General features: G+C 45.0%; 1 protein-coding gene across 1 annotated transcript; it reads left to right on the forward strand.

Moving 5' to 3' along the window:
- Positions 1–6961: 6961 nt before the first annotated feature.
- Positions 6962–9127, forward strand: LOC145405584 (uncharacterized). Its single transcript, XM_080276910.1, has one exon. The coding sequence runs from the start codon at positions 6962–6964 to the stop codon at positions 9125–9127; it is 2166 nt and encodes a 721-aa protein (XP_080133036.1).
- Positions 9128–12852: the final 3725 nt, after the last annotated feature.

Below are 12852 nucleotides of genomic sequence, written 5' to 3' on the forward strand. Positions count from 1 at the left end.
GGACATCCGTCTCAGCTAACCAATCAAAATAATACATCTATAAAGTAAACACTACACCAGTCTGTCTGGAGGTTGCCAGTTGTGTGGTAAGCCTAGTGATAAGAGTGTTTGTGCATTATTTAGCGATCCTTTAGGTTTGTGCGAAATATTATCCTTACTTATTTTACTTTGCATATAAAGAAACACATACAGATTATGCTCAGTGTATTTTTCCTTGTTAGCAGGATATGGCAGTAATAATGGGTAGGGCAGATTTTAGTCATTTTACTAAATTTTGAACTTAGCCAGCTGGAAAGTCAACATGTCGATGATGGTGAAACAGATTTAAGCTTTTTTGCACTGATTGACTTTTTTGCTTGAAAAAAAAGGTAAGTTCACATCGTTAGTCGTCAATAACTTTGAACAAAAACTAATCTCACTAATCTTATATAGGTATATTAACTATTGTTACATCTTCACCCTTGCTTTGTCTAAGTATCTTAAGTGTCTGAACATATATGTTGAGTCTCCATGCAGAAAGTTACAGTATGGAACTGACTAGGGTTCAGTGAAACCTGGGCCTTTTTATTGTCCCGAAATAGATTACAAAGTGAATGACCAGTGATCGCTTCATATACAGTATATATATATATATATATATATATATATATATATATATATATATATATATATATATATATATATATATATATATATATATGAAAATGTTTATGACGCCCCCCCCTAATAAAATGTTGGATCCGGCCCTGGTAATGCCTTTACAGCTCAAAACGTGAAAAGTAAAAAAAAATAAATAAATAAAAAATAACAAAGGGGGGGGGGTTCGGTTGCTGCTAGGTAACGAGTTGCCAATCAACTAAAACTTTGCGGACACAGCTAGGTTATAAGCTGGTCATTATGTCCAAGTTTGGTCGGAATCGGTTAATTCTGAAGGGTAGAAGTGCCTGCCACAATTAAACAAGAGAGAAAGACCATGAGAAAGAAACCAAGCAAGAAATTGCGACTAACAATAAGGGCAACATGAGCTGGCCAATAACGAGCACTCTAATAACCATATATGTCTCTTGCTCTTTATTTTCTTCTTTGGGGGATAGATTTTATACGGAGTAAATTTATTTCCGTTTTTCTTACTTTTTATACCAGTGATGGATGGATTAAGCTGATTATGATAATGACAGTAATAAGTCATTTTCCTTTTCGTTGATCCTCCTCACGAATTATGTTAATGCAAAAAGTATTAAATGACAATGATGATGCTGACAACGATGACGACGGTAATGACAATGATGATAATGACCTATAGCCAGACGCCTTAATCCCTTAAGGGGTGGCTCACTCACATACAATCTCCTCATTAGTATCTCACTCTCCATCCTCTCCACATGACCAGACCACCTCAGTGTATTTTTCCTGACGCATTCTATCACATCCACATCCTCAACAAAATGTTCTGTCATTTCGTCATTTGTCAGTCTGTCTCCATGTAACTCCACATGCTCCTCTCAAATAACTCATTTCCAATGCTCTCACGCTTGTGTCCTTCAAACGAGGTCCAAGCTTCTCTTCCATACATTAGAGTTAGTAGCACAATATTATCATGCAGCGACTTTTTTCCTTCCATGCACTCTTCCCTATTTCTTATCACTGCTTTAAAAGAACCAGCAACCTTTCTTCCCTGTTATATACCCTTTCAAGCACTTCATCCTCTAAACTTCCATCCTTATTCATCACACTATTCAAGTGCTTAAATGCACAATTTTCCATTTTCTCACCATCCATCTTCACTGTGCATTCAGTGACTTCATTTCTCTCGAAGACCACAACTATACCCTACATTCACCTTTAGATTCTGATTTTTCCACACTCTCGTTTGGGAGCGTTGCTATTCGCCTTCATCTTCACTTAATAATACAGCGTCATCTGCACAACAGGACCACTCCAACATCCACTCCCATACCTTGTATCTCTTTTATAACTCCATCCATATGCAGATTGAACAACCATGGAGATATGGCATCCCTGTTTCAATCCAGCATTCAGAAAGAAAAATTCACTCAATCCACCATCCACAAGCACTGAAGTCCTGGCGCCCTCATATATACTATTCACAGTAATAAACTGCTTTCTATTTACTCTATAATTATAATAATATTTTTCACATTCCCTGTCTTTCCACTGTCATATGCTTCCTCCAGATCCATGAAGCTGCATACAACTTCTCTTGAAACTTTTCCAGTAAACACCTTAGGAAGAATATCTGGTTTACTCATCCTCTTTCTTTCCTAAAACTTCCCTGTTCCTCACCAACTAATTGCTCTGTTACTTCACCAACTCTGTCATCTTCTATCTTACCAAAAACTTTTCCTGATTCATTAAGAAGACAAATGCCCCTATGACTACCACATTTCTTTTCCCCTTTTCCTTTGTATGCAGTGTTACGTGTATAAGAATATATATATTTTTGTGTTTATTATTTACAGTGCGTGGGTGCTACCAGGGTGTGTGTGTGTACATGTTTTTGCCTGATTCGTTGCTTACACATTTATAAAGTCTTAGTCAATTTTCTTTGCTCTCTCGACGCAGGTGTGACTAAAACTTTTAATATCAGTGACTTGCTGTGGAGCTGAAACTGGCGACATAAAGATTTGTATTCACCAGCAATATTTATAACGTTTGCAGTATGGGAGGAGAGACTAAATTGCTTAACTCTTTTCTGTATATTTCTCGTCTGGCCTAGCTGCGTGTTGATGCGTGCACAACTGGGGGTGGTGGTATATAAGGCAGAGGATTTTGGATGGAGACCATTGGCTCTGGTGAACTCTTCGCTATCGGCACTCCAAGTTCAACTTACTCCAGACGTCGTGCAGCTTACCATCTCGCCCGACTTCACGCTCTGAGGAAGTAACTCAAGGTGCTAACTGCCCTAGTTCCACTACCACGAGCCCGCGACAAGATCCTTCACTGCAAATACACCTTGCTTCACTGCATACCAGCCTTTCACGGTGTATCATCGCAGCCCCAGCACCTCGCCCCACGATTGTGTACCGGGGGACACACACTTGTGTGTTCCCGCCCTTTCGTGGGTTGCACCCCCCTCCTACTATCCTTCCTTTCGACCCTAGTGTCCCCCAGTGGTGGTACGAAGCCGAATCCTTAGGTTTTCTGGCGCAGGCCAGATACACGAGGGAGCCCCTTAGGCAGGGGTGGTTATAGGAAGCCACTGGGGTGGGTCAAACACTTGTTAGGGCGATAGGCAAGACCCTTCCAGGGGCAGTGGCAGGGCTATCACGACCTCCGCTAGCGGGGGGATAGTCACCACCACTGTAGGTAGGCGCCTTCTTTTTTCTGAGTGCATGTGAGTGTGATTGGAGAGTGAAAGTGTGAGTGACGGCCGCCAAGATGGCGAGCCGAGATGCAACCCCTACCTCTAAAGAATCGCTTGCCCCTCAACCTTCCCGTGACCCCAGACTCGCCAAGAAAAGAACACTTGAGACGGAAGACGCCACCCCTACCTCCGAGAACGCCAATGGACGAAAAGCAAGATTTGACAGCCCTGACAGACGCCAAGACCTCCCCCAACACATCAACTTCACCATGGACAATGACGACACACCATCCAGCCAACAAAACGACCCTGACCAGCACGACTCCCAGGACAATCATTACGTAGAAGACTCAGCCTCCGCCCCCCAAGACCCCAACGATGGCTTCACACTCGTTACCAACAAAAAGAAAGGAAAAAAACAGGCACAAAATTCCTCTGACCCACGCCCCACCTATCCCAATCACCAGCCTTCCAACCCACCCACCCCCACATCCAACCTCCCAGCTTTCCTCATCCCCAAACCCGACAACTTCTCTAACACCTATGAAGTAGTGACAGCCATTGAGAACTCCTACCCCAACCTTCAATTTAAAATGACAGCCACGAAAGCCCTAAATACTATCATAGTCCCCCTTAACACTTAGTCACTGGACATCTTAGAAAACGTTCACGAGTTAGAGGGCAAACCCGTGAAACTCATCAAACTTGACCCCAACCTTGCCACAAAGAAACTTGTTGTTCAGCATTACCCCCTTAACTTCCCCTTAGAGGCTATCCTCAATCACCATCAAGTCGAGGAAGCCAAACGATGTGATGCTAAAGGGGAGCCAACCAGACAAGTAATCATCACCCTCCGTGGCCCAACTCCCGACTCACTTAACCTAAAATCATGGGGCACATATGACCTTCGCCAATACACCCCAGAACCCCCACGATGCTTTACTTGCCAGAGGTTTGGGCACCACCAGTCAACATGCAATCGCCCTCCCACCTGTGCCCTCTGCAGCGGTCGCCGCCCAACTCAACAATGCCTTGATAAATTCAAGGCAATGCAAGCAGTCCAAGCCAAATGCCCCAACTGCCATGGCCAGCACCATGCTTGGAATAAAGCATGCCCAATCCACAAAGCCATCATTAACAAAGGCATTAATAAAGGTCAGGGACGTGCGCAGGGTAACACCATCATCACCCCTGCCCCTTTAGGCACCTTTAAGTGGGGGCAACAGAACAAAGGCGCTAACCACCCCTCTCTTCCTACAGGCAATTTCCCCCAATTGCCAACCCCAAGCAGGACTTCACCCAATACCCCCCCAACCCCCAGACCCCCCACACTCACCCCCCAACCTCACCAACTGCCCCCCCTCCCTCACCTCCTTCTACCACCCTTAAACACGCCAGTACCCAAACTACCGCATCCACCCAAACCCAGACTCCACCACCAGCCTCCCCTCAACCCTCACCCCCCCCACCCTCAGTAGCCAAGACCTCATTCTCATCTCGAACACCATCGCCCAGGGCATAGCTACCTATCTATCCACCTTGATAGGCAAACCAGTTCCCACCACCGACCTTACCAAAGTGCTCCATGACTCCATCCACTCCTTCCACAATCACTCCACTCCCCCCGACGCAAACACTGACAGCCCTCTACCCACATCAACACCAACACCTGTTGAGAACCATAACACCACTCTCACACACACACCCAAACAAAAGACAACACACAACACAACCTCTACACAACCACAATCAGACACTTCATCACACCACTCCAAACACCCACAACACCAGCTCCGCAACAGAAGCAGACACCGACACTCCACAAACAGCCGGAAAAACACTTCCTCACACAGATCCCCATCAGCCACATCCCCCACCAGAACACACCACGAGCCCCGCTCCTCCACACGTGAAAACATAGACACTAACATCTCTTCAAAATCACACTCACGGTCACCAATTTCAAAACACACATCACTGACACAAACGCCATCAGACACAGACACCCAAACACTAATATGGACAGACGACATGGACATGTAAACACTCCAACACCCTCCCCCCCACCTCCACAATATCCCCCAACCCCCCCTCACATTAAAATCCTTCAGTGGAACGCCCAGGGTGAGCAGAACAAGCGCTCCCTTCTAGAAGAAACAGCGCACAAAGACCAAATTGATGTTATCCTCCTCCAAGAAACCCTCATCCCCGCCCATAAATCTATCAAAATTCGAGGCTTCACCTCCTTTACACTCCCCCATTCCCGAGGGGGCCCCCGGGGCTTAGCAATTTATATAAAAAACCACATCCCTAAAAAACCCATTCACCCCCTGCCTGACTGCGGAGGTGGCGTGGAAGTACAGGGACACTTCATCACCCTTGCAACCACCCAATTACATTTATATAATATATATCGCCCCCCCAACGCACAGCTAAACCTGGACGAGGTCCTTGCCACATCAATAACAGATCATGTACTACTTGGAGGTGACCTTAATGCACACCATCCACGTCTTGGCTCCAGGAACACCAATCCAACAGGGCGCCACATCATAACCGCATTAGATAATACCCCCGAAATATCTCTTTTTAAATGACCCTCAATCTCCCACTCACTTGAGAGGGGGCAGATTAGACCTTACCATGATTACTACTAACATTGCAAACTTAGCTAAATGGGAAATACACCCCTCCCTTGCTTCAGACCATCACGCAATCCTCTGCTCTGTTAATCTTGCTAAGCTCCCCAAACCCCCCGACCCCCCACCCAAATGAAATGTTAAAAAAGCCGACTGGGCCCACTTCACCTCTATATTAGAATACTCCTGCTACATCAACCCCCCCATTGACCTCGAGGAACATGCGACCCTCATTACCAATGCTTTCCACACTGCAGCCACGCAAGCCATACCCACCACCAGCCCCCCCAAACACCTACACCGTGATTATTGGTATTATTGCGACAGGGTCAGAGAACTAAATAAAAGATTAAACAGGGCCAAGAAAATACATAGAGCAAACCCCACCTCTGAAAGCCTAAGTTACTTACAGTCGGTAATCAGACACTCCATAGATGAGAAAAACTCCCTTAAGGAGCAAAAATGGCTAAAGTGGTGCCAGACATTGGGAGCTCATTCAACAACAAGCAGTATATGGAGAAAGTTAAAGGCATTTTCTAACCCCCGCCCCACCCGCCCCCCGACACACCCTGACCCACAAGGAGAGGCAGAACGTTTAGCTGACAACTTTGCACAGAGAACCTCCCCAAATCAACTGCCACTACTAACGAGGCAAACTCAAGACACACTACACCCCGTAAGAGAACAGCTGATTAGAGAAAGCCAGAATACACCTTCCCCCTCTGATCAAAATTTCACCCTAGATGAGCTAAACAGGGCCTTAAAAACAAGCACAGACACAGCCCCTGGAGCAGATGGAATTACATATTCCATGATTAATCATGCGGGGAACACTGCTAAAACAGCCTTTCTGGACCTCATCAATCACTCGTGGCATTTAGGCATTATTCCATCTCAATGGAAGGAGGCTATAATCCATCCCATCCCCAAGCCTCTCGATCCCACCACCTACAGACCCATCTCTCTTCTTAGCTGTCTTTGCAAAACCACCGAAAGAATGGTTAAAAGCCGCCTTGACTGGGTCACCCCATCACCACATAGCCACATCTTCGCCTTCACAAAAGGCAAGGGCACAGCTGAATGCCTTAGCTCATTTTTATCAGAGCTCAGGGGAGGTAAAGGCCTAGCCATTTTCATAGACCTGGAAAAAGCTTTTGAGCTGGCATGTCCCGAGGCCATCCTTGCCACCCTTGCAAGCAAGGGTGTTAAGGGTCGCCTTCTGCACTGGCTTGAAAGCTTTTTCTCAGGTCGCAAAGCCAAAGTCAGGTTCCAAGGCCATCTTTCAGAAGCATATAATCACATAAATGGCACTCCACAAGGAAGCATCATAAGCCCCACCCTTTTTAACACACTAATTGAATGCCTCCTTCATCTCGACCTGGGCCAAGGAGCCCGCCTTTTGTGTTATGCTGATGATATAACTCTAGTAATATATGGGGGGCGCTACTCACAGAAAGCGCAAAAAGCACTCGACATCCTGCATAAAAAATGTAGAGAATTAGGCCTGAAAATAAATCCACTCAAAACTAAGGCCCTCCCCATCAAAATTCCAATCCCACCAAAACAGCTGTTCCTCGGTAACTCTTTTATAGAGTACGTCAACACCCACCGGTACCTAGGGGTATACATGGACAGAAACCTCACCTTTGACACAGAAATAAAACACCTCCGAGATATCACCAAATTACGCCTCAACGCCCTTAGATCTTTAGCTGGCAAAGGTGAAGGAGCTTCATTTAAAGTCTTACGTCTTTTCTATATTCAGGCAATAAGATCTATTATTGATTACGCAGCGCCTGCCTTACCCACCATCAACCCAAAATTAGCCGACAAACTGGAGGTTATACAGAATGAGGCACTTAGAATTATGACGGGATCACCAATGTGGACCCGTCTTTGCAACCTCAGAATGGAATGCAACATCGAATCTATTAACATCAGAATCAAAGCAAGAGTCGCTAGCTTGGCAGCCAAGCTTACACATAAAAACTCCCCCCTCCCCCTTACAACACGATTAATGGCGGCTGCTAACCTACACCCCGACATCCTAAACAACACCTGGAGTCACTGTGCCGCAAAAGCCATTCACTCCTTTAACCTAAATCCCATCATAAATCTCCCCCCAGATGAGCCAAGTGTAGCGTATCATCCTCGCCCTCCTTGGGATCCCCCCCTATTCAATCTTATCATTACAAGCTCTCCCCCTAAAGCCCTCACTCCCGTACAACAATTACGCCAAGAGAGCTTAATGCAAATTGCCTCCCTCACCTCCCCCAACTCATCAACCTACTATACAGACGGCTCTGTGAATAACAGTAAAGCAGGTGCGGCAGTCGTATGCCGAGAACACTCATTTGGCCTGCGTGTATCAGATGGAGCCTCTACACTCCAGACTGAATTAATTGCAATTCTTACCGCCATGGATGATGCCCTAGACATCAACCCAACATCCCATACAATCATCCATACAGACTCCGCCAGCGCAATACAAACGCTAAGAAAACAGGAGCCGTCTGATAACACTCATTTAATTACTGACATAATTGCCACCGCGCAAGAAATACGAGATGCTGGCGGAACTATAACAATTAATTGGATACCCAGCCATGTAGGTATCAAAGGGAATGAATTGGCAGACCAACTAGCCAAAGAAGCCACGGAATATTCACACGTTCAGGTTGACATAACACCGAGCCTCACTCAGATCAAAAGAACAATTAAAATGCAGGCAGCAACAATCAACCGCTCAGAACACGAGCATCAAGTCCAGGTGGGCTCCCCTTCTGCAATATGGTATGCTGCCGCTACAGAATATGAGCCAATAAATGCTATTAACAAATTCAAAAGCAGAACACTTAAAAATATACGACGCCTCCGCCTGGGATATAAGTGTAAAGCTCATATACTCACAAATGAGGCACAACCCAGCACGTGTGAAAACTGCAACACTGATACCCCATTCCCGTTTCTCCACTATATTCTCAGCTGCCGAAACACCAATAAATTTAACAGACCTGTCAATCTCCCCAACCCAGATACACCCCGCATAAATACGGCAGCCAGCCCCGAGGAGACACTTAAACAAGCAGCTGCTGCAGTGATTGCTAATACACCCATAACAACCCTAGCAAACATCACTGCACACTTCCCCCCACCCTTTTAAAATCACTCGGTCAGGCAGCCACAACTGTCTCAGTCACCATGCCCCCTTCCATACGGTTCAGGTACCGTTAATCCCCGCTAATCCCCGCGCCTAACGGTCACCTGGTCACCTGTTCCATTATACCCTCCCACTCTAAAATCACTCGTGTGTTTGTGCCTGCATGCGCGGATGTTTTTATACATCAACGTGTGCAGGCATATGATGCACCTGTGAGCTATATTATTTATTAAAAAAAAAAAAAAAAAAAGACCATACAGAACCACCACGGTGGTTTCTTCCCCCTCAAATACAGCCAACACAACCAACTAAGAAATCCAGTCAAAAATCCACTGACTGGGCTAATGTAAGGCCCGGCCCTCCCTATAGGGGAGGAAATCGTCAACGAACGAACGAACGGATGGAGACAGTTTTTTGTGGGTTGGCGTCAGGAGAGGGTGTGTTTCATTGGGGATCGGAGAGGGAGGAGAAGCAGTGTTTTGTGTATTGTATAGATTTCTTAACATCTTTTTCACTTTGTATCAGCATCCTATCTCAAGTATTACTGTATTATTACTATTATTATTATTATTATTATTATTATTATTATTATTATTATTTTGTGCTGGGAGGGGGTTGGTGATAGCCAATACCCTCTTCAGGCACAAAATGATCCACAGGTATACATGGCGAGTGACGAGAAGGGTGGGTGGTAAACTAAATGAAAGGAAGGCAATGATTGATTATGTGTGTGTGGATGAAAGGATGCGAAGATGTGTAATGGATGCAAGAGCTTATAGACGTTGAAGGAGAGGACTTTCTGACAACTACTTGGTGGTGGCCAGAATCAAGATCCAAATAAGATGGAGAAATAGAAGAAGGGAAGGACGGGAAGAAGGAGTATTTGTAAGGAGAGTGGAAAGGTTACAAGAGGATGAGAAAAAGGCAGTATAAGATTGGGCAAATACGAATTGAAGATGGGGGACGTGGAAGGTATGTGCAAGATATTCACGGAAGAAATATGTGCAGCATGTGATGTGGTGTGTGGGACGAAGAGAAGACGGAGGGGGGTGCAAGGAACAGCGTGGTGGAATGAAGAGGTGAGACAGGCTGTGGCACAGAGAAAAGCATACAATGAATGGATGAGAAATAGGGGCATGGAAGAAGTTGAGAGGCGGAAGAGAGAGTTATATGTAGAAAGAAAGAGAGAGGTGAAAAGATTAGTGAGAGAAAGTAAGAAGAGAGTGGATGAGGAATTTGGAAGGAATTTGAGCGTAAAGTGGAGGGACTGAAAGAAAATGTTCTGGAAAGAGGTGAAAAAAGTAAGACAAGGGTGGAAGTGAAGTTAACAAGGGAGTGAAAGATAAAAATGGTAGATTACTAGTGGAGAAGGGAGAAAAAGTGAACAGATGGAGAGAACACTTTAAGGAATTGTTGAACATAGAGGATGAAAGTAATGCAAGTATAAGTGGCTGGGGAATGGCTGGGAGGAGGATGGAGGTGAGAAGAAAGGAAGAAATCAGTAGGACAGAAGTTGTGGAAGCAATGAAGAAAGTTAAATTGGGGAAAGCCCCAGGAATTGATGGAGTGTGTGGTGAAATGCTGAAGCATGGGGGAGAGATAGTAGTAGAATGGATGTGGAAGATGTGCAGATCGGCCTGGGAGGAAGGTAGAGTCCCGGAGGATTGGAAGTCAGGTATAATTATTCCCTTGAACAAAGGAAAAAGGGAAAAAGAAGCGTGTGGTAATCATAGGGGCCTTTTTCTTCTTAGTATAATAGGAAATGTGTATGGTAGGATACTTATTAACAGAGTCAGAGAAAGAACAGAGGAATTATATAGTTGGAGAAGAACAGGGAGGTTTTAGGAAGGGAAGAGGTTGTGTAGATCAGATATTCATTCTTAGATCTTTAGTGGAAAAGTTTCTAGAGAAGGGAAAAACGTTGTATGCGGCTTTCATGGATCTGGAGAAAGCATATGACAGGGTGGATAGACAAGGATTGTGGAAAGTATTAAGAATATATGGAAGTTGCTGAATGCTGTGAAGAGTATGTATGATGGTGCTAAGGCTGTAGTGCGTGTGGATGATGAACTGAGTGAATTTTTCTCTTTGAAGGTTGGGTTCAAACAGGGATGTGTCATGTCTCCATGGTTGTTCAATCTGTAAATGGATGGGGTAATAAAATAGGTACAAGGTAGGGCAGTGGATGCTGGAGTGGCCCTGGTGAGAGAGGGTAGTGTTTGGAAACTCCCTGTACTGTTGTTTGCAGATGATACTGTGTTGTTGAGTGAAGACGAAGGGGAGCTGCAAAGCTTGGTGGATGAATTTATAAGAGTGTGTAAGAAACGGAATCTAAAGGTGAATGTAGGGAAGAGTAAAGTGATGGTCTTTGAGAGAGGTAAAGTCAGCAAGGTCGGGTGGTGAGGAATTGGAAAATGTGAGTACATTTAAATACTTGGGTAGTGTGATGAGTTAGGATGGAGCTTTGGAGGGTGAAGTGCTTGAAAGGGTACAGCAGGGAAGAAAGGTTGCTGGTTCCTTGAAAGCAGTGATAAGAAGCAGGGAAGTGAGCATGGAAGTGAAAAAGTTACTATATGACAGTATTGTGACACCAACTCTAACGTATGGAAATGAAGCTTGGACGTTGCTGGAAGGACACAAGTCAAGAGTGAGAGCAGTGGAAATGGAGTCACAAGTAGAGACAGGCTGACAAATGAGGATATAAAGGAGCATTGTGGTGTGGATGTGAATGTGGTTGGAAGCGTTAGGAGGAATACACTGAGGTGGTTTGGCCATGTGGAGAGGATGGAAGGTGAAAGACTGACGAAGAGAGTGTATGTGAGTGAGGTGGAGGGGGGATGAGGGAGGGGGAGGCCGAGGATGAGATGGAGGGATGGGGTGGAGAGGTATATGAGAGAGGGGGGTGTGAGTTGGGAGCAGGGCAGTTAAATGGCGGGAGAAAGGGCGACGTGGAGGCGATTTTTTTGTGGCCACCCCGAACGGGATTGAGGCGTCTGACAATAGATAGATAGATTATTATTATTATTATTATTATTATTTTTATTATTATTATTATTGTTGGCAATTGAGTGTAATGGATGCAAGAGCTTATAGAGGTTGGGGGAGTGGACTTTCTGACCACTACCTGGTGGTGGCCAGAATCAAGATCCAAATAAGATGGAGAAATAGAAGAAGGGAAAGACAGGAAGAAGGAGTATTTGTAAGGAGAGTGGAAAGGTTACAAGAGGATGAGAAAAAGGCATAGTATAAGAGAGAAGTGGAGGAACGATTGGGCAAATATGAATTGGAGCAGATGGGGGGCGTGGAAGGTGTATGTAGGTTATTCACAAAAGAAATATGTGCAGCATGTGATGTGGTGTGTGGGATAAAGAGAGGACGGAGGGGGGTGCAAGGAACAGCGTGGTGGAATGAAGAAGAAAGCATACAATGAATGGATGAGAAATAGGGGCGTGGAAGAAGTTGAGTGACAGAAGAGAGAGTTATATTTAGAAAGAAATAGAGAGGTGAAAAGATTAGTAAGAGAGTAAGAAGAGAGTGGATGAGGAATTTGGAAGGAATATGAGTGTAAAGTGGAGGGACTAAGAAAATGTTCTGGAAAGAGGTGAAAAGAGTGAGACAAGGTGGAAGTGAAGTTAGCAGGGGAGTGAAAGATAAAAATGGTAGATTACTAGTGAAGGGAGAAAAAGTGAGCAGATGGAGAGAACACTTTAAGGAATTGTTGAACATCG

This window comes from Coenobita brevimanus, chromosome 67, assembly GCF_032717465.1.
Source record: "Coenobita brevimanus isolate Jiangsu-jjx chromosome 67, ASM3271746v2, whole genome shotgun sequence".
Lineage (NCBI taxonomy): Eukaryota > Metazoa > Arthropoda > Malacostraca > Decapoda > Coenobitidae > Coenobita > Coenobita brevimanus.